Raw genomic sequence first — 20402 nt, forward strand, 5'->3', positions numbered from 1 at the left:
CCTTCCCCCGCCGCCAGTTCCGCTGCCCGTCCCATCGCCAACAACGACGCTACCAAGCGCACATCCTTTTGCTGTTTCCTCCTCACACACTCTTCCATCCATTGCCGCCGCCGCCGACACTTGACTGCTCGCTGTCTCAAGTCGACAACTGGTGTCCTTTTTTCTTCCTATCCACCGCCGCTGCTTGGCCAACTCCACTCCACCGGCACATACCCCACCCACCACGTACAACAACACGCTCTTTCAATTCATTCGTCCGGCAAACATCTGCCCCTTTTCCTCCAACCCAATCCCCCCTTAATCCTCCATCTCTCCATCCACACCCCACCTCCCCCTTCTTCGTATCCGTCCTCGACTTTTTCTTGCCAGGCGCAATGTCGGCACGATACGAACCCGCACCCTACCAGGACCACGGTCACGGGTACTCGCCCAACCCCCACGGCGGCTACTCGGACAACAACTATGGCAACGGCGGCGCCGGTTACCGCGACGACTGTGAGTAAGGAGATTGATCCGTGGTGTTCTCCCTTTCGCAAGTGCCAGGAAGCGTAATGCAGAGTCAGTCGGGGTTGCAGGTTCGGGTCTTAAAGAGTCTGGTCCATGCAGACGCACAGACACACTCTGTGCCGTTGATTGCTGTGCGACGAGCGACGGTCGCCGGTGTGCTGTTGTTTGATGCACGGAGCACGACACAGTGCTTCGCGGCCCCTGCGCACGATCGCACGCACGCACACCCAAGCTCGCCGCTGTTCTGTTTTTAGACGACGCACAGTGTTCCAAAAGGTGGTGAGCTGTGACGACGGCCTTAAGACGGGGCTCAGGCTCAGACTTTGCGCTGGAGGAGGGGGGCAGTGCACAGCACCTGGTTGGTGAACCTGGCTGCGCACAAACATGACCCAGTCGGTTCTCCGTCTCGCCCAGAATACACCCTCCCCAGTGCTGCTCTCTGCCGCCCACGAGCGCCCCAGCATGCACTTGTGACCTCGCTCTTTCCGACGTGCGGGACGGGCTGTTAGAATGTGTTCTCAGACAAGTCGCAGATGGCGGACTCTGCATGAAGAAGATGGTTCTTGGCACGAAAAGGGACACTTTGCTTGGGTCTGGATGCTGTAATGCTGACACGCGCGCGACCCTCCTGTTCCTGGCCAATTCTGTCCACGCCTCGCCTTCTCTCCCGGCTGCCTGCCCGCGTAATACACCGCCCGCCCGCCCGCCTGCACCAAAACTCCCACACTCCCACTCTCACCGCACTCTCTGACCGACCAAAACACACATCCCTGCCGCTCGCACTGCCGCACCGCCGCACCGCCGCAACCACACCCTCCCCCCGACTTCTTCCTTCTTAAACTTGTCTCGTCTACTCTTTTCCCCTCGACTCTCCTCTTCCGATCTCCTTGACGCCCCGACCTCTTCCCCTGGCTACCATTGCGTCCCCTTCTCCTACCCCCGCCGTCCGGGCTTTCTCCCGACTAATTCACCCCCTCCGCGAACTCCCGTCACGCGCTGTTCAAAATGGCGTCGACGACGAACAACAACTACTATGACTCTCCCTACGATACCCCCGGTGGATCTGACGTCGGCACATCGCTCCTTCCGCCGCACGATAAAGACCCCATGTCGAGCAGCAACCCGTACGCTGCCACGGGCTCTGAGCCCGCTTATGCGCCTAAGAAGCGCAAGAGCCGCAAGGGATGGTACATTCTTGCTGCCATCATCGCCATCTGTGTGATTGTCGGTGCCGTCCTCGGTGGTGTCCTTGGATCTCGCGCTGCCAACAAGAACGACGACAAGAACTCGTCGTCTGCCTCGCGCGCCAACGACAACACGAACGCCGCCAAGGACCCCAGCACGAATAACGGCAACTCTGGCAGCAACGACAAGACGAACAACGCTGGTACCGCCAACCAGGGTGGTGACAAGGGTCAGGCCCCTGCCCCCGACGCTGGCAACACTGCTCTTCCCGGTATGATCCAGATCCTCACCGACGACCGCCTTCCGCACGAGACCGTCACTGGCCCCAACGGCGAGGTCTACCTTCCCGCCCAGACCGATGTTTACATGCTCCCCGTTTACGCCACTGGAACCGGCACCGCTGGTTACGCTGCCCCCACCAACGTCGCCGGCAAGGACGACTCGTGGCCCAGCGACAACGAGCAGCCTTCGTCTGGTAACCTCCGCTCGCACCCTCGCCTCATCGCTCCCCAGTACAAGTGGGACGCCCTCAAGAACGGCCTCAAGGACAAGGACCCCTACTTCTCGTTCTGGGACACTGTTCTCATGGGCAACGCCTCCACCATTCTTAACGCGGGCTCTGTCAAGTACGAGATGGACGGTGGCCCCACCGGCTCTGGTGTCCTCGACATTGCTCGTGAGATCAAGGTTCGCATCAAGATTCTCGGTTACGCCTGGAAGATGACCGGTGACAAGAAGTACGCCGACCGCGCCTGGAAGGAGCTCAGCGAGGGTATCTCGAACGCTGCCGACGCTGGCTACTCGGCTGACCCTTGGAACGCCAACGGCCACTTCCTCGACACTGCCGAGTACACTGCCGCCTACGCTATCGGATACGACTGGTTCAGCGACGCCTTCTTGGACGACCAGAAGTCTCAGATCCGCGGCTGGATTGTCGACCACGGTCTTACCCCGGGCCAGCAGGCCTTCGCCGGTCAGGGCCAGGTTCAGAACTGGTGGAAGAACGACAACATCAAGGGTAACTGGAACTGTGTCTGCAACAGCGGTCTCATTCTCGGTGCTCTTGCCATCAAGGGCGAGGACAATGGCATCTCGGACTCGATTATTGACTCGGCTACCAAGTCTGCTCAGGCCGCCTGTTTCCAGGCCCCTCACACCGACGGTACCTGGGCTGAGACCAACGACTACTGGTACTTCGGTACCACTGGCGCCGCCGAGATGCTCTCTGCTCTCAACACTGCGACTGGCGCTTCTGTCGAGTCGCTCCTTGGCGACAACAAGGACCGCTGGCTCAACACTGCCCTGTTCCACATGCACGGCCAGGGCATGACGTCGCTCTTCAACTATGGTGACCACGGACCCAACAAGTTCTCGGCCACCGCCAACGTTCTCGTCTTCCTCGCCTCGACCTTCAACGAGCCCCGCTACGCCCTCTACCAGCGTGACCACTACGACGCCGCCGACCCCTGGAACATGTTCTGGTACGACCCCACCACCGACGGCGCCTTCTGGAACGGCCTCGAGATTGACCACCACTTCTCTGACCCTGCTGGCGAGTGGGCCGCCGCTCGTTCCTCGTGGTCTGACAACTCTGGCACCTACTGGGGTATCAAGGGTGGTTCGCTCCTCGAGCACCAGACCCACGGTGACCTCGACATGGGTGACTTTGTCTTTGACGCCATGGGACAGCGCTGGGCCGGCGAGTACGGTTCTGGCCAGTACCTGTCGCCCGGCTACTTCTCGTCCGAGGCTCCCGACTCGCAGCGCTGGCTCTACTTCCGCAAGCGCACGGAGGGCCAGAACACGATTGTCATTGGCGGCGAGAACCAGTTCTCTGGCGCTGCGGCGCCCACTGTCAAGTGGGGCTCGAGCGGCACGCAGCAGGGTGCTGCCCCCTACCTCGAGGTCGGCTCTGACGACACTGCCTTCTGGACGATGGACATGTCTGCCGCTTACAACGGCACTTCGTCGGTCAAGCGCGGTATCCGTTTCCTGAACGGCCGTCGCCAGATGCTGCTCCAGGACGAGATTGGCGGAGCTGCGGGCACGATCGAGTGGCACGTTCAGACGAACGCGTCGGTCGAGCTGAACGGCGCCGAGGCCTCGCTCTCGTCGCCCGGTGGCCAGAAGCTCACAGTCAAGATCATCAACGCGAACCCTGCCGGCCTCCAGTTCTCGACCAAGGACGCCGTCTCGGCCGTGACGCCGCCCGCGCCTGACTCGGCCAAGGGTGAGAAGGACGGCGACCCGGACAACTCGCCTGCCAAGATCCTGGTGATTTCCGCCGGTGACGGCGTCAAGGACGCCAGCTTCCAGACCCTCTGGCAGCCGCAGTGGCCCGACAAGAAGGACGGCGACGACAAGGAGCCCGCCAACGTCCCTCTCGACCAGTGGTCGGTCGACAGTCACAAGTAGTCCTTCCAGTTGGCTGCTGTATAGAAACACAATCTCCTCCCTCCCACTCATGATCCAACGTCCCCGTGGTCATAGAATGTAGTGTAACGAACAATTTTTTTCCAGTACGTCCCCTATCTCCTCTGTCTAGCTGCGTATGCATTCGGACAATTATGATTAGCCCAGCCGCCGACGAGCGTGCCGACGAGCGAGCATTGATATTGCAGCGGTGGAGGAGCCTCGATGTCTGCGGCTAGTGTAGCGGGTTCAAGAGGCAGCCATTCATCCCTGATCAAAGCGATAGAGCGGGGGGATGGTGTGGCCTGTGTGGCTGGCTATCCTCAGGTGCCATGTCCTGATAGCGCAGAACTTGCATGGTGTGGATGGAGGGTGCGGGCGATGCTATTTCTGGCATCTCGAACGGGACTATCTCTCCTGGCCGAGTCCGGTGACGTGGTGACGGAGGTGACGGAGGTCGTCAGCTTGCGACTTGCGACGGAGGTACGGAGAGAGGATCGAGAGGATCGAGAGGATCGAGAGGAATGGCCAGTGTCTGGCTAGTGGCCAGTGGGCTACAGTGCCGACCAGTGGCCAGTGGGCCCACTGGGTGAGCTCTAACATCGACCACTCAAAAGGACATCCCTCTACAAGACAGGGCCTGCAGCTGCAGGGCCGATGTTCACAGGGTCAGCAGCGTCCAGGACGTCCAGGGGCATAAACATCACACCGACCACCCTCGCCCCGCGCCCCAGTCAGGTTCAGACAATTGCAGACAAGTCAGTCGTCAGCCATGCTAGCCAAGGCTGTCCAAGGCTGTCCAAGGCCCGCCAGGCCCGCCAGACTCTCGGCGCGCTCGGCGTTCGTCCAAGCCTGTCCAAGCATATCCAAGCATATCCAAGCAAACGTTGGCAGCGAGGGTAGCCGGTAGTGGACAAAGTGGCAGACGGGGGCGACCTGGGCAACCAGCCCCCGGTAATGACCAGCCTCCAGCCTCCAGCAGCCGCCAGCAGCCTCCAGCCTCCTCGCCCCCGTTCACCTGCAGACCCGATGCCGACCTGAAGCCGACCAGATGCAGGATAAAACAGGCGGAGGTGGCAGCGCCGTCTATTGAGCCCAGCAGTGAGGCTGCATTGAGCCTGCATTGAGCCTGCATTGAGCCGCTGAAGCCGCTGATGATGGCTCTCCTCGTTATCCTGTCGATGTCATGTACGCAGTCGTCGGCGAGAAGAGCGGCGAGGAGTGCGGAGTTCTGTGGACTGCTGTGGACTGCTGTGCGCTCCACCATTGTTACATCTGCTCTCGACCGTGTCTGCGAGAAAGCAGGAGGGATGACGGGTGCTGGCAAAGAGGGTGAAAATGCATGTGTGCGTGGGTCTGGATACGACGTACAGATTATCTATAGATGATGGGGAATCTAAAGTGTCTATGGAAAAACAGTGAAAGCTACATTATTGGATCAAGGCGTCGGAAATGAGAGCAGAAAAAGATGGAAACTCTATGCGAGAACATAGGCCACCGAGAGGAGCATGGAGAGCACACACGCGACACTGGGCAGCACTCTCGTGCCCGCACCGTGCTTCTTGTGTTCCTCGTCCTTCGCCTTTGGCGCATCCTTGACATACTCCGGGCCGCAGGGCAGGCCCGCCCAAGCGGTGGTGGTAGCACAGGCATAAGTGGCTGTCTGGTGCGTTGTGGCCGCCATCTTCTCGTACCGTTTCGTATCCACGGGCGCCGGCTTCGGACTGTCCGCGGGCTTCTCCTGCTCCCAGTGTCCCGGGGGGCTGTCCCACCCAAACACGCTCGGCTGCCAGTCCTTGTCGTCCTTAGTCTTGGCGGCCTTGTCGACCTCGGCCTGCGAGCCGACGAGCACGCCGCGGTATCCCTTCGAGTTGGGCGGGACGGACTGGGGCGTCTCCCCGTCCTGGTCCGTCGGCCAGGGCACGATGCGCGCGCCCGTGCCCTGCCACCGGCCCACGCTCGTGACCAGGTTCGAGACATTCGACGAGTCCACCCCAGGCAGCACGATGGGGAACGAGTACTCCCGCTGCGCCCAGTACTGGAGGTTCGGGGAGGTCCAGCCCGGCTCGCCCTCGAACCAGGGGCATGCGTCGCGGCCCTCGGTAATCGAGCGGTGGTCCGTGGGCCCGTCCCAGTCCCACCGCGGGTTGCAGCCGGGGAGATGCTCGAGGGGGCGATAGAAGCCCACGTCCTCGGCCGGAATCTGGCTCTGCAGGCGACAGTCGTACATGTCTGCCGGGGCGCCTGTCGTCTTGTTCCACGGGTCCTGCAGCTGCCCGTCGAACGCTTTACACTTGTCCAGATCGTCGCCTGCCGTGCGGCACTCGTTGATGGCGCGCTGGAGCACCTCGGGCTCCCACCCGTTCACAAAGTCGCCGTGGAAGGTGGCCCCAGTCGTGTCCCCGTTCGCGAGGATCACACTGGGCCCAGTCCGGTTCCACTGGTCCTTCTGCCAGGGCTCTAGACGATAGAAATTCTCAAGAAAGATCTGAGGATACCGAATCGGATGCGTGTCGGGACACTTGCGGCCCATCGGGTCCCACTCGCCCTTGTCGTTCACGCTCCAGGCCATGTGGGAGAAATGGTCCCAGGAATCCAGCGACTGGTTCGCCCACCCACAGTTGGGGAACCGCACGTTCAGCTGCACATACCCCTGTCCTGGCGGATCGGGGTGCACCGTGCCGTTCGGGATGAACTGGTTGTTCGTCGGCACGTTCAGGTACGCGTCGACGGTGAGCTGGATGCCCTGTGCTTGCTTCGCGCCCGGGTCGCGGCGCATAGCCAACCCAGAGATCATGTGCAGGCCCGGCGGGAACGCGGCCAACGGCTGCGACTTGTCAAAGTCTAGCAGGTAGTAGATACGCGGCTCCCCGTTCAGCATGCTGTACGTCCCGTTCGGGTTTATGAAGTACAGCGCCGGCACCCAGTAGTTTGACTTGTCGGCTAGGACTTTGACGGTGCTGCAGTGCGACTTGTCCAGCTGGTCTTGTGGGTCGTTGAGCACGTCTGGGGGCGTTAGCGACCGCGAGCGGAGCGAGCGCGAGATAAGAGGGAGACTAGGAGAGGCTGTGGCAGTAGGTGGCTGAGTGTCTTGTCTTGTCTTGCTATCTGTGCCGAGCACGCTGCACAGATAGCAGATCAGCAGTAACCGCTCGGCATCGACCGATCTGCGGCAACACAATGTTTTCGCACCACCTCGACACACCCGCCAAGACAATAAGCCAACAATGTGTTGCAGTGATGACAAAGCCTGTGGATACCGTCTGCAGCCATACTCTATCCTTCATGCTCGCTCTGTGCTGTCGCACAGAGCTGCGCGATTACTCACTCCTGAAAGCAGACCCTCCGTAGACGCGGTGGACGTGCCCTCCGAATGCGCCTGGCGAAATGATGGGGTCCATGCGCGAGACGGTGAGCGCATTCGACGAGCCGAGGATGAACCGGTCCTGCGCGCTGGCTTCGTACGCGAAGGCTGCGGCCGCGAGCAGCGTTGGTATCCTCATCGTGAGTCGTAAGTCGTGAGCGAGTCGTAACTTGCGAGCGAGCGACGAGCGAACGACGAGAACGACGAGAACGACGAAAGAGATGTGTGAGAGGTTGAGTAAGACTATGAGAACAACAGAGTGCCAGGTGTAGAAAGAGATAAAGACATACGCCTACACCGCCCTCCGTCTCCCGGTCTGGCGCGAGAACAAGGAATCCAGGTTGCCCAGGAAGCGGACTGGGAAGCGGCCGTAGGAGCTTGAAAGACTGTGTGCGTCCCTGCGTAAGGTGTACCTGGGCAGCGCCCGCCGATCGCTTGGCTCCTGCTCAGTGTAATTGTTCGGCGACGGCGGCGCGGCGGCAGCGGCGGCGGCGGCCGATAGCGCAATAGTGGGCTGGGAGCGCTGTGTCGAAGCTAATCCTCACTAAGTCTGATTCAGCTTCAGGCTGTTCGAGGGCTAATTGTGCACAACCTGCGTCATTCTTGGGACACTCGCCCTGCTAGCCTCGCTAGCCCTGGAGCAGCTGCTCGCTCTCAGCGCATTTGGGCTGCGGTACCAGCGCCGCACGAAAGCTGTACCAGTGGGCAGAGCCAACCTTGGTGAAAGCTTGGACGTGAGCGGGAAGCATTCACTGGTCATGAGCCGCTGCTTGGTTGCTTCTTGGGTTGAGGATATCCGCGCCCTGAGGCAGGCAGGAGTGCTGCTGGGTGGCGCGGCGGAGCGTCTGTTTTCCCTGTGCCCGTCTGCCTGTCCATAAGCACGGCAGCCATTCATCCCTGCCCTGGAGCAGCTGCTCGCTCTCAGCGCATTTGGGCTGCGGTACCAGCGCCGCACGAAAGCTGTACCAGTGGGCAGAGCCAACCTTGGTGAAAGCTTGGACGTGAGCGGGAAGCATTCACTGGTCATGAGCCGCTGCTTGGTTGCTTCTTGGGTTGAGGATATCCGCGCCCTGAGGCAGGCAGGAGTGCTGCTGGGTGGCGCGGCGGAGCGTCTGTTTTCCCTGTGCCCGTCTGCCTGTCCATAAGCACGACCCCAATTCAAGGAAGGGGGAAACCAGCTGCCCAGGGCTGGCAGGGTTCTCCTCAGGTCCCCTCAGGATAGATAACATCACACTCACACGTTTTTCGGATCAAAAGCGGTGCACTCGGACGCCGAAACTTTACTCTCCCACGGACGCTAGCCTCTCCCGCAGTCTTGCCTTCAATGACATCATTTCGCGTGCCACCTTTCCGTCCACGCGAAGTTCACGAGACTATCGCGTGCGTTGTAATTCACGTGATCCGCTGAGAAAGAATGTTTAGGCGTCCCAATCCGTGCGCCCGCCTGAATCCACAAGACGGCGTTTTTTTTCGAGTGGCAGACGATTTCGGACGGGTCGGAGGGTCACTCGTTCGCGAACACTGAACTGGACGAAAAGTACCTAGGACAACACCCCGTACATCCCCTACCCCCTTTTTATCGATACCAAAATGAGCGTGAGTATGATTTGCTCAGGCTCAAACGGCGGCGGCGACGGCAACGACTGGCGATACCGCGACAATGACACATGCACCGACTCCGAGCTTCGACCTCTTCGATCACGGCTGCTGCGAAAGCGAAAACAGCAACTTCGAATACTGGAATCGCATGTCCATCTCCGATATGGCCACGCATGCTTCTCCGCCCCCGATGGCGCGCAGAGTGCATCTAGGTGTCTTATGTCGACAGATGTGCTCGCCGCCCGCCGCCCGCCGAGCAGCCCTCCGACCTGCACCGAGCTGCGAGGATGAACAACAGCTAACCTCGCAGGCTTCCCGGACCGTTGTTTTCCGCGCCCTCCGCGCTTCGTCCTCGCGACCGCTCGCGCGCTCGGCCCGCATGCTCTCCACGACCCGCGTCGTCCGTGACGAGGCTGCTGCCCCCGCCGCCGAGGTCTCGCCCAAGATCTCGAGCATTGTCGACTCGGTTGAGAAGCTCACGCTTCTCGAGGTCTCGGAGCTCGTTTCGGCTCTCAAGGTGGGTTGAGGAGGTCTGGTATGTCCATAGGACAGGAGGGAACACACTACGGAGAGAACACGGGTTGTGGTCTGGCTGCTGTGGGTGATCGCCTCTGGAGTGTCCGAAGTCGGTGCCGAGCAGCGGCATGGAGGTAGAGAAGTGGAAGTGGAGAGCGGAGAGAAAGAGAGGACGGACCAGGGCCAGAACCTCGCTAGCGCTCGCAGCGCTCGCGCTTGCTCGCAAATCGCTCGTACAGTGCTGACCCCAGACCCGCCTGAACATCACCGAGATTGCCGTCCCCGCCGCTGCCGCCGCCCCCGCTGCCGGAGCCGCTGCCGCTGCCGCCGAGGCCCCCGCCGAGGAGGAGGCGCCCAAGGAGAAGACCATCTTCACGCTCAAGCTCGAGAAGATTGACGCCGCCGCCAAGGCCAAGATCATCCGCGAGGTCAAGGCTATCATGCCCAACATGAATCTGGTTGAGGTGAGTTTGCCGACGTCGGACGGCCCCCGAGCGGCCGCGCAGCGGGTGCGAGGCACGGGGGAGGGACGGAAATGAGCGTGCGATGAGCATTGGATGGAGGGATGAGGAATGAGAGACGCACACAGAGAGTTGAGAGACGATTTCGAGCGGTGGACGAAGATTGGGTAAGAGAGGCTTGCGAATGGTCGAGGCAGACGTACTGTGAGCCTCGAACCCGTCGCCGAAAGCAAGCCTCCGCCCCCTTCCAACGTGGTGTGAAGTTGCGTGACCGCGACTGGCCGAAGATGCTCAACAAACGGCATCGGGCCGTTTTGTGCCAATATGGGCCAAACTTGGCTCGCTTTCGTCAGCCAGCAGTGCACAGTCTCGTGACCCAGCTCGTGTGACCCATGACATCTGTTATCTCTCCGGCTTTCAGCGCCTCGTTGTCTTCTCGCTTGTGGTGCACCACTTAGCCCCGCCATCTCAATGCTCCCCGCTACTCTGGCTGCCCGCCGCTCGCTACGCTCGCAGGCAATCGCTAACATTCCCAGGCCAAGAAGTTTGTCGAGTCGGTCCCCCAGACGCTCAAGGAGAACGTGCCCAAGGAGGAGGCCGAGAAGCTGCAGAAGAAGCTGCAGGAGCTCGGCGCGACTGTTTCCATGGCTTAAGCATGATAGGCGCACAGCACGGGGGACTTGTACGGGTAGTAGAATGCATACACATCCAGCTCATTGCAGCCAGAGCAGACCGAGCAGCCCGAGAGCGCGAGCGAAGCGAGGAATGCGACATGGGTGAGCGAGGTGATGAGCGACAGCACAAGCGGTGCTGAAAGCGAAGAGACAGTGGAAATACTGTGGGCCAAAGGGTGTGAATGTTCGAATTACCTTCATACTGCTCCCTGCTTCTTTCTACGATCTACCTAGTTGCCATGGTCCCCGTGATCGTGGTTTCCGTGGCCGTTACCATGGTCCTTGTCGTGGCCCTTCCCATTCTCCCACCCGTCGTGGTTCCCGTTGTCGTGGCCGTTCCCGTGTCCATGGCCGTTTCCGTTTCCGTTTCCGTGTCCATGTCCATGTCCGTTGCCATGACCATGGCCTTCATCATCCTTGCCCTCGAGCCACTTGTGGACAAAGTCGACCATGAACGCGTGCACCTCCTGAATCTGCTTTGGCTCCTTTAAGTGGTCCTTGAGGCCATTCTCGTCATAGTGGTGCACGCCACCGGGGATGATCCAGTTGGGCGGGGACGTCGTGCTGTTCCTCTTGGGCGCGACGTCCGCATTAGGCGTGACGGGACGCCACGGGTCGATCTCGCCGTCGATGAACGCGAGGCGGTCATACGCAATGTAGTAGGAGCCACGGCTGTTGGTCTCGTGCACGTCGGGCCAGGCGGGGACGGAGAAGTGCTCTCCCGGGGGATAGGCCTGCTTGCAGATCTTGTGCGCCGTGTCGAGCGTGAGCTTGCGGGATACAATCGTGCGCTTGCCCGGCTTGGGCGCGACTTGGAAGTATCCCCACTGCGTGCAGACTTGGAACTGCCACAGCCTCCAGGTCTGCGACAGGGACGTGTTCTGGTAATCCGAGTCGGGGCCCTCGGCGAAGCAGCCCTGGATGTCGCCGCTGGGGCAGGACGGCTTGATGATCTCGTCGCGCACATAGTCGGCGTAGTTGAGCAGAGAGCCCGGCACAGACATGCCGGCCACGGTGGCGTCGGCGTTGCTCCGCGGCACGGTGAGGGCGCGACACCAGTCGGCCCAGTCTGTGGATCCCACGGCGGGGTCCCAGTTCTGTCCCTGCCACCCGCCGGTGGGGTACTGCAGCACGCCGGCAAAGTCGACATCGTTCAGCGCCTCGAGCCCGAAGAGCTTCTTCAGCGCCGCATTCGTCTCGGCGCTCTTGTCCAGCAGCTCGTCGACGGACGCAATGCTCTCCTCCATCGCCTTGATGCATGCCGGCTCGCCGTAGGTGATGATCGGGTCAAAGTACTCGGGGTAGTAGACCTGCGCGTGTGTCACGCCTGAGGAGCCGATCCCGCCGAACACGAGGTCGGGGTATTCCTTGCGCATGAAAGCGGCCCGCGCACCGGCATACGACCCGCCGTAGTAGATGTACGGCGTGCAATCGGGCTTGAATACGTCCTTGTTCTTGAGCTTCTTCTGCACATCCTTCGGCACGGGGAACTTGCGGATGAACTCGGCGCTGTCCTCGAGCGACTCCTTGTTGTTCAGCCAGCGCAGGTTGTCCGTCGACAGGTCCTCCGTCACATACGACGCGCCGTAGTACCGGTGCTCGAGAATTACGCTCATGCCGCCCGTCGCGTTCGAGAGGATCTGCAGGATGCCCTGCTCCATGAAGGGGATACTGTCGTCAGCTCTCGTTCCACACAGTTGAAGAAGCTTATTGCGTCGAACTGACACCGGACGCACGCTCTCACCGATTGGCACCATCCGTCTCGCCTCCGTCGAGGATAAAGACTGGCCCACCCTCGACATAGTACTGGCTGTCGACCCAGTACCGCTGGCAGAAGGTGCGCTTCTCGCCCTCGTCAAAGTGGGACACCTTCTGGTCGAAGCAGAAGGGGCCGAACCGCGTCTTGGTGATGTCGGCGCCGTACTGGTCCTTCTCCTTCTTGGGCTTCTCCTCGGCGGCGTCCTTGTCATCGCCCTCCTTGCCCTGGCTCTCGTCGCCATTGTTGCTGTCTCCGTCCTCGTTCTGGTCGTCCTTGTCGGCATCCTTATCGGCGCCGTCGCCGGGGATCGCGAATGCAGCGAGCTTGGCGGGCAGCTCGGGCGCAATTGGGGCAGCAGCTACGACTTCCTTGCCGATCTGCGCGTTCATGAGCCGCCGGTGGGAGACGGCGTCGAACGCCTGCACGCTCGCTGCGAGGGACAGCAGCAGCGCGGTCGTCTTCATGTCGAGGTGTTGTCGGTCCTGATTCTATGTGGGAATCCGTCTATTGTGAGTCTATGCGATGCGGGTATATATGCCCTTTGAAGGACACCTGTGAGGGGGTGGGCAAGTCGGCGATGCTAACTCCGGATGGATGGGGACGAAGGTGACGGAGATGGACCCATGAGGGGCCATGAGGAGGAGCGCGTCATGCGGTCACAAGTGCAGGGAAGTGGAGGCCGGGGTGATCGGTCCCTCGACGGCTTTGCCCGCCCACCCCCGTTTCTCACTCTTTGGATGTCATGTGCTGTGCGTGCTATTTCCGCTGCCGACCCTCCTCCCTCCTGACCCCTTCTGCAATCTTTCAGAACGGTCACACGCGGTGCAGAAGCTTCGGGGGATGAAGCTTAACATGCTGGAGTGATTATTACGTGAGAACATCGCCGGATCAGGTGATTCACTCTGATGTGCATTTAGGTCAGGTAACCGCTCACTCTCTTCGGCGAAGGCGGCGGTCTCGCTCGAACTGCCGCGGACCATGCCGAGCACTTTCTCCGGTAACGCTGGATTGCATCGGATCAGATCTCGCTAGCTACATCGCGTCTGTGTAGAGCCGCCCGGTATACTTCTCGTGCACTGGTTGACATATCGGGAATCAAGATACGAGGGTGATAAAAGACAAAATGTAGCGTGCACCTTCCGTTTCCTCCGCTGCAAGAAACACAGGGGACCTGGACCGAACCATGGGAAACAACTGCACGCGCCTCCGTCCGTGGTGAGGGGAGGGAGACTGACGTCGCTCTACGCCTCTCCGAGCACCTGATAGCCGTGGGATGTAGCGACACACAAGCGACTCTATAAGGAGAGGTGATGGAGAAAAAGTCGAAAAATCCTGCGCGCCAGCGTTTATGTATGGGCCTGGCAGATCGTTTCGCTCGCACCGATCTGTATGAGCGGGACTAAACACACGTGACCCACCTCCCACGCGAGACTCATGACTCGGGCCCTGACGAGCTATTTCGACAGATGCCAAAAGTCGGTGACGCTCGCAACAACACCCCCTCGCCACCACCACCAGCTCGAGCGTTGCATGCCCCGCACCCTATAAACCACCATCCTGTTCCGTCTACCACGCTTGAATCCGGCCGCACTAGGCTTCTCCGCCAGCTCTGTACGCCGTCTTCTGCACTCGCCTGCCCCAGCGACAGCAACCGCTGCGCTCAAGACTAAGCGCAAGACTGCAGACAACATGAACCCGGCATGGAGCGTGCGCGCCGTCTCCGTCCCGGGGCCTGACAGCGATACAGCGCTTTACGTCAGCTTTGACGAGGCGCGCTTCCTCTTCGGTGCCGGCGAGGGCACGCAGCGCTCCTTTCTCGAGAAGCGCACCAAGCTTGCTGGCGTTGGAGGCGTCTTCCTCCCCGGTGGCGCCAAGGGCCGCAATGGCTTGCCTGGTGAGTTAACAGGCTCTTGATGCAAACTGACAGCCCAGGTGTTATCATGACGATGGCCGACGCTGGCACGAACAAGCTGACCGTCGCTGGTCCCCCGGACATGCTGCAATACATCGGTACGCTGCGCGGCGCCGTCGCTCGGTGAGCTCAGCCGCTTTCGACATTGAGAGCTAACGGCAGTGACGCCTTTGCGCTGAACACGGAGGTTGCAAAGCGAGACCAGGGTCTGCAGAAGGTCGGAGACTTCCCATCGCTCACAGTCTATGCTCTTCCCGTTGGTCCGGAGCCGGTGCAGCACGAGATCAAGGCGCCGACACCGCACCGGCCAGCCGTGCTGCAAGGCGAGCAGCTGCAAGAGTGGGAGGACGCCGTCGTGAAGGACATGTTCCGGAAGAACCAGGGCAACACGAAGACGCTCGCGCGCCAGTTCGAGGGTCTGCAGCGTCCCGGCGCCTGCGATTCCTCCTACATGCTTCCGCTCGCGAATGAGGCCGACCAGCAGACCGACATGGTGTACATCGCCCACGGCCCCGACGTGCGCGGACGCTTCGACGTGAAGAAGTCGCTCGAGCTCGGCGTTCCCAATGGTCCCGCGCGAGGGAAGCTCACGAAGGGAGAGAGCATCGAGGTCGACGACCCGAATGCACCGGGTGGCAAGCGCATTGTTCGGCCAGAGGACTGTCTCGTTGGTGGCTCTGTCGGCGCGATTCTCGCCGTCGTTCAGTGCTCCCCGCAAAACATTGAGCGCCTGACCAGCCACGAGGCACTTCGTCCCTACCTCGGTGAGGGAAGGGAGCACAGTGTGCGCACCGTTGTGCACGAGGTGACTCGGGAAGTCTGGGAGGACCCCCGGTACCAGGCGTGGCTTGCGCAGTTCGGCCCCGAGACGGTACACCTTGTCGCGCAGGCTGACGAGTCGGAGGGACCGATCCACTACGGCGCGTCGGCCTGGCAGTGTCTGCGTCTCAACATGATCGACCCCGCCATGTTCCCTCTGCCGCACTTTGTCGCATTCGACCAGCAGCCGCAGTGGGCCATGCCGCCGAACGCTGTGCGTCTTGTGCCCGGTCTCACGACTGGAATGTACCCGGCCACGGCACCGGCGATGGCGGAGCCAGGGCTGAAGGCGCAGCCGCCATTCCCTTCTGCTCCTTCTGAGATCGACGCTGCACGCCAGAAGATTGCGGACGAGTCGCCCGAGTTTGCGGCCGCGTGTGCTGCCGGTCAGGCCAAGATCGCTGCCGAGGAGAAGACGCGACAAGTCGCCTCTCAGCCCGGCGATGACATCGTTGTAACGACGCTGGGTACGGGCAGCGCCATCCCGGCAAAGTACCGCAATGTTTCGGCGACCCATCTCGACGTCCCCGGCATGGGTGGCATCCTCCTCGACTGTGGAGAGGGTACGCTTGGCCAGCTGCGGCGCCGCTACGGTCCCGAACTGAAGCAGATCCTGACGGATCTGCGCATGATTTTCGTCTCGCACATGCACGCCGACCACCATCTGGGCCTCACGTCGATCCTGGCCGAGCGCTTCCGCCTGGGCATCACGTCGCGGCTATACCTCCTCGCGCCGCTGCCTATTGCGACGCAGCTCGCTGAGACGGCGTCCTGGCAAGAGGGCCAGACACGAGAAGCGCTCGACAACGTCCGGTTCCTGAACATCAACCGGCTGAAGCGCGGCCTGAGCGCAAGCGAGGTTGGGCGGGGGCGTCGCTCTGACTCGGAGGAGCTCAGCGACGGCGTCGTCGAGGGCGAAGCGACCTTCGCGGCCGATGTGGCCGCTGGGGTCCGGCGCTGGCCCTTCGCCAACTTCCATCGGTACCACCCCGACCAGAAGGCGCGCTTCTGGTCCACGGTGCGGGACATGTTTGCCGACCTGCAGCTCTCAGAGCTGCGCACGCCTTTTGTCGCCCACCGCGGCGCTGCGTTCGGACTCTGCCTCTCTCATCGTGTGGGGTGGAAGCTAGCCTATTCTGGTGACACGAAGCCGTGCGGCGCCTTCGTGCAGGCTGGTGAGGGCGCTGATGTTCTCATCCACGAGGCGACGCTGGAGGACGAGAAGCCCGAGGTCGCTGAGGCCAAGGGGCACAGCACATTTGGTCAGGCGATCGACGTAGGACGCAAGATGCGCGCCCGCCACGTTATTCTCAACCACTTCTCGCAGCGATACCCGAAGGTCCCCGACATTGCGCCGGTGCAGACGGCAGAGGGCGAGCACACTCCCGACGTGGCCATCAGTTTCGACCTCATGTCCCTTCGCGCAGGCGACACGTGGAAGATGCAGCACTACATGGACGCCGTGGGGCTGATGTACGCGTCCGAGGAGGCAGAGGAGGCCGGCGGCGCCGAGGACGGTGCCGATGACACCACCGATGGCACCACCGAGGCGAACGGCGCCACCGTAAATGGCAACGGAAAGGCGGGCAAGAAGGGCAAGAAGGCGGCCAAGATGCAGCAGGACCTGACGCCTGCCGAGAAGGCGAGGGCGAACAAGCAGAAACAGAAGGAGGCGCAGCGCGAACTCCAAGCTAAGAAGCGGGCGGAGCAGGCCGCCACGGCCGCCGCTAAGAAGAGGGGCAGCGACGCTAGCGTCGATATGGAGGGGGCGGCCAAGAAGGCGAGGGCGGAGTGAGCGATGACGAGCGGAGCGAGTCGCGCGAGTCTCTCAGTCGCGATTCGCGTGAGGAGGTAGAACGGAGAAGACGCATAGATAAAACCATATACCCTGCATGCATGACCCACACTTCAGATCATCACTTGCTTGGTAGGAGCATGACAGATGTCGCGGAGACGACACCGGCGTGCTGTCATCTACATTCCGCTACAGCTTGAGGCTACCGGAGCCGGGCTCCGGGTCATGACCGCACTGACGGTCCGAGAAGACTAGGGAAAGCTATTGGAATCAACCACAGATCAGAGGCGGTTGCCGGGACCGCAGCGATACCCCGATACACTTCATGTCCTCCTCAGCACGAACACTCCGTAGACATAGATGGTAGTGGTGTGATGCTCCTCAATCGTAGCCCGCTTCATGTATTCCCGGCGTACGATCTCAGAGCGGGTGGTGTGCGGATCGATCTCGCTGCTGGGACTGTCACCAAGAGCAATCCAGCAGATGAGACGCTGTCTGTGACAGCCAGTCGCAGCCAGTCAGATGGCGAGGATATCGCAGCAGAACTCTATATCACCCGCGATCAGATCCGGATGATAAGCTTTCAATAGTCTCAGGAAGAGGGAGGGGCCCACTACTCCGTTCTGCTCGGGGTCGGATATAATCTGCCCCGCGTACACCGTTCTTCCACTCAACTCGGGACCTCGGGGCCCTGTGGGCGTGTGGTAGCTGGCAAACACAACAGCGGACACTTGGTAGGGACACACTGTCGATCATCGTCGTTTAGATTGGAGCATGTGCGCAGAGCTTGTGCAGAGTCTCGGAGACTTTGGCTTACGTCGCTTTTCTTGGAACCTTTGCCGCTCTGTGGTCTTCTGCCGTCTTCATCGCATCCCAATGCCATACAAACGGACAGAATAAGGTTTACAAACCCGCATCATCTTCAACCGTTCTACCGGACACATAGGCACATGCTTCGGTCTCATGTCTGTCACGCTGCATCTTGCTGCACATCGCCAGCTTGCCGTCGGCATCGACGTGGAGCAGAGTATCCATGGTCCGCTGACTGCTTAAGACTGGCCAGGCCGACGGCTTACTCGGCGTCGGGCACGGCTGATGTCTCGGCCCAGTCCGTAGTGCGCGTAGTGCGCCGGAATGTCGGCAATCGCCTGCAACTCGCGGCATGTCTACGCCGTGTCGAGCCAGGCTAAGTCTTGATTCCAGGCAAGTTTTAATGCACGCATTACGCGGCCTCCCAGCAAGTATGAGTACGGCATATTACTCTCTGCATGCATGCATGCATTTGGATGGAGCTTACGCACTCCACGTGCCAAGTGTCCAAAGAGTCCAAAGTGTCCGTTTCTGAGCCAGGAGAATTAAGGGCCCGGAGTTACTGCGTCATGTGCCTCAGTGCCTTCGGGCTCCTGCGAAAGTCGCGGACAGCGATGACCATCGGGCATCGACTTCCCGTGTCCACTGCTCCGCTCTCGCCGGGTAACACCCACTCCTCCAAACACGACGAATCTAATGCGCGCATCACTCTTTCGCTCTTGCTTCCTCACTCTTGACCACTCACCACCACCTCCGCCACCACCACCGCCAGCATGACCGTCGCTGGCGCCGCCGCCGAGGCACTGGACCGGCTCCCCGTCGTCGGGCCCGTCCTCGCCTCCTGGCCAAAAACCACTCTCACTGCCCTCATTGCGCTCGCAATCTTCGTCGCCCTCTACGCCTACCTCTACGTGTACCGCTCCCTCACCCTGCCCTTTGCGAATGTGCCCGGTCCCGAGCCGAGCTCCTTCTTCTGGGGCTCGCTCATGGAGATCATCAAGGCCCCGCCCTCCGCAATGCACGAGCAGTGGTACGCCGAGTACGGCTCCACGTTCAAGTACCGCGCGATCGGGGGCGACTGGCGGCTGTGCAGCACCGACCCGGGCTTCCTCTCCTGGATGCTGGGACACGACGAGCTGTTCCCGAAGCCGCCGCATTCTCAAAAGTTCCTCTGGAAGCTGCTCGGTCCCGGTCTCGTGACGGTGGAAGGCGACCACCACGCCAGGCAGCGCCGCGTCGTCTCCCCCGCCTTCAGCACGAAGGCGCTCAAGGACCAGGTGCCGATTTTCTTCGACAAGGCTGCGGAACTGCGTGACAAGCTTTTGTTGTTTGTCGAGGGCAAGGGCGACGAGCGCCCCGCCCTGCCCCCCTCACCGGGTGATGAGGAGAAGGGCGGCCGCAAAATCGACGTCATGAAGTATCTCGGCCAGATGGCCGTGGACATCATCGGCCAAGCTGGGTTCGGGTACGACCTGGCCAGTCTCTCGGGCCACCCCAAGCCGCTCGCCGAGGCATTCCGCGTCATGATGGGTGCGGGCCTCAACCCGGGCCCGATCCAGGTGCTCAAGACCTTCATCCCCTTCCTGTCCTTCATCCCGACGCGCGCGGACAAGATTCTGGAAGAATCAAATGTGATCGCACACCGCGAGGCGGCCGCCATCATTGCCGAGCGCACGCGCGAGGTGCGCGCTGCGGGCGACGTCGACGAGGGCGCGTTCGGCAAGGATCTCCTCTCCATGCTCCTGAAGAGCAACATGAGCAGCGACTTGCGCCCGGACCAGAAGATGACGGACGAAGACGTCTTCGCGCAAGTGACCACGTTCATGCTCGCCGGCAACGAGACTTCTGCCACGGCGCTGACGTGGATCCTCTGGCGCCTCGCACAACACCAGGACATGCAGCAGCGCCTCCGCGATGAGTGCCAAGAGGTCAACGAGGGCGACTATAGTGCCGTCAACAGTCTGCCGTATCTCGAGGCCGTGGTGCGTGAGAGTCTTAGGCTCGACTCCCCCGTCCCCGCAACCCTGCGCGTCACAAAGGAGGACGTCACGGTGCCGCTCTCGAAACCCATCCGCGGCAAGGACGGAACCCAGATGGACTCGGTGCGCCTGAAGAAGGGCACGACCGTCATGGTGCCGATCCACGTCGTGAACTGGGCCAAGGACAACTGGGGCGCAGACTCCAAGACCTTCAACCCCGACCGCTGGCTCAAGGAGCAGTCGCCGTGGAAGTACCAGAACCCCGGCGTGTTCGCGAATCTCATGACGTTCAACCATGGCCCCCACAACTGTATCGGATACCGCTTCTCCATTGCTGAGATCAAGGTCACGCTCTTCACGCTGATTAGGGCACTCAGCTTCGAGCTCCTCCCCAGCAGGCCCAAGTTTGAGATGAAGACGGGCATCGTCATGCGCCCCATGGTCGTCGGGCAGGAGAAGGAGGGTCCCCAGATGCCTCTCCTTGTTAGGGCGCTGGAGGCGTAGAGGGGAAGTTGTAGTACATTTCTTGAAGCTATGGATACAGTATGAAGCGTACAGAATAGGGGCAGTTTGGGTGGGTCAGGCGCCGGAGAGCTTCAGACATGGGGGC

General features: G+C 61.2%; 6 protein-coding genes across 6 annotated transcripts; 4 read left to right on the forward strand and 2 right to left on the reverse strand.

Moving 5' to 3' along the window:
• Window positions 1-1512: 1512 nt before the first annotated feature.
• On the forward strand, window positions 1513-4107 carry A1Q1_00495 (uncharacterized protein; the record flags this gene model as incomplete). Its single annotated transcript, XM_014325810.1, has 1 exon — window positions 1513-4107. One exon carries the CDS (start codon window positions 1513-1515, stop codon window positions 4105-4107), a length of 2595 nt encoding a protein of 864 aa, XP_014181285.1.
• Window positions 4108-5581: 1474 nt separating this feature from the next.
• A1Q1_00496 (uncharacterized protein) lies at window positions 5582-7607 on the reverse strand (the record flags this gene model as incomplete). The annotated part of the gene is made up of 3 exons (XM_014325811.1): window positions 5582-7226; window positions 7297-7354; window positions 7433-7607. The coding sequence occupies 3 exons, from the start codon at window positions 7605-7607 to the stop codon at window positions 5582-5584; spliced, it is 1878 nt and encodes a 625-aa protein (XP_014181286.1).
• A 1650-nt stretch (window positions 7608-9257) lies between these two features.
• On the forward strand, window positions 9258-10697 carry A1Q1_00497 (uncharacterized protein; the record flags this gene model as incomplete). Its single annotated transcript, XM_014325812.1, has 3 exons — window positions 9258-9584; window positions 9835-10047; window positions 10581-10697. 3 exons carry the CDS (start codon window positions 9258-9260, stop codon window positions 10695-10697), a joined length of 657 nt encoding a protein of 218 aa, XP_014181287.1.
• Window positions 10698-10948: 251 nt separating this feature from the next.
• A1Q1_00498 (uncharacterized protein) lies at window positions 10949-12941 on the reverse strand (the record flags this gene model as incomplete). Its single annotated transcript, XM_014325813.1, has 2 exons — window positions 10949-12401; window positions 12463-12941. The coding sequence occupies 2 exons, from the start codon at window positions 12939-12941 to the stop codon at window positions 10949-10951; spliced, it is 1932 nt and encodes a 643-aa protein (XP_014181288.1).
• A 1225-nt stretch (window positions 12942-14166) lies between these two features.
• Window positions 14167-17593, forward strand: A1Q1_00499 (3' tRNA processing endoribonuclease; the record flags this gene model as incomplete). The annotated part of the gene is made up of 4 exons (XM_014325814.1): window positions 14167-14371; window positions 14410-14487; window positions 14542-16999; window positions 17254-17593. 4 exons carry the CDS (start codon window positions 14167-14169, stop codon window positions 17591-17593), a joined length of 3081 nt encoding a protein of 1026 aa, XP_014181289.1.
• A 993-nt stretch (window positions 17594-18586) lies between these two features.
• On the forward strand, window positions 18587-20296 carry A1Q1_00500 (Cytochrome P450; the record flags this gene model as incomplete). The annotated part of the gene is made up of 1 exon (XM_014325815.1): window positions 18587-20296. One exon carries the CDS (start codon window positions 18587-18589, stop codon window positions 20294-20296), a length of 1710 nt encoding a protein of 569 aa, XP_014181290.1.
• Window positions 20297-20402: the final 106 nt, after the last annotated feature.

Source organism: Trichosporon asahii (assembly GCF_000293215.1).
Source record: "Trichosporon asahii var. asahii CBS 2479 unplaced genomic scaffold scaffold00025, whole genome shotgun sequence".
In the NCBI taxonomy this organism is placed as follows: Eukaryota; Fungi; Basidiomycota; class Tremellomycetes; order Trichosporonales; family Trichosporonaceae; genus Trichosporon; species Trichosporon asahii.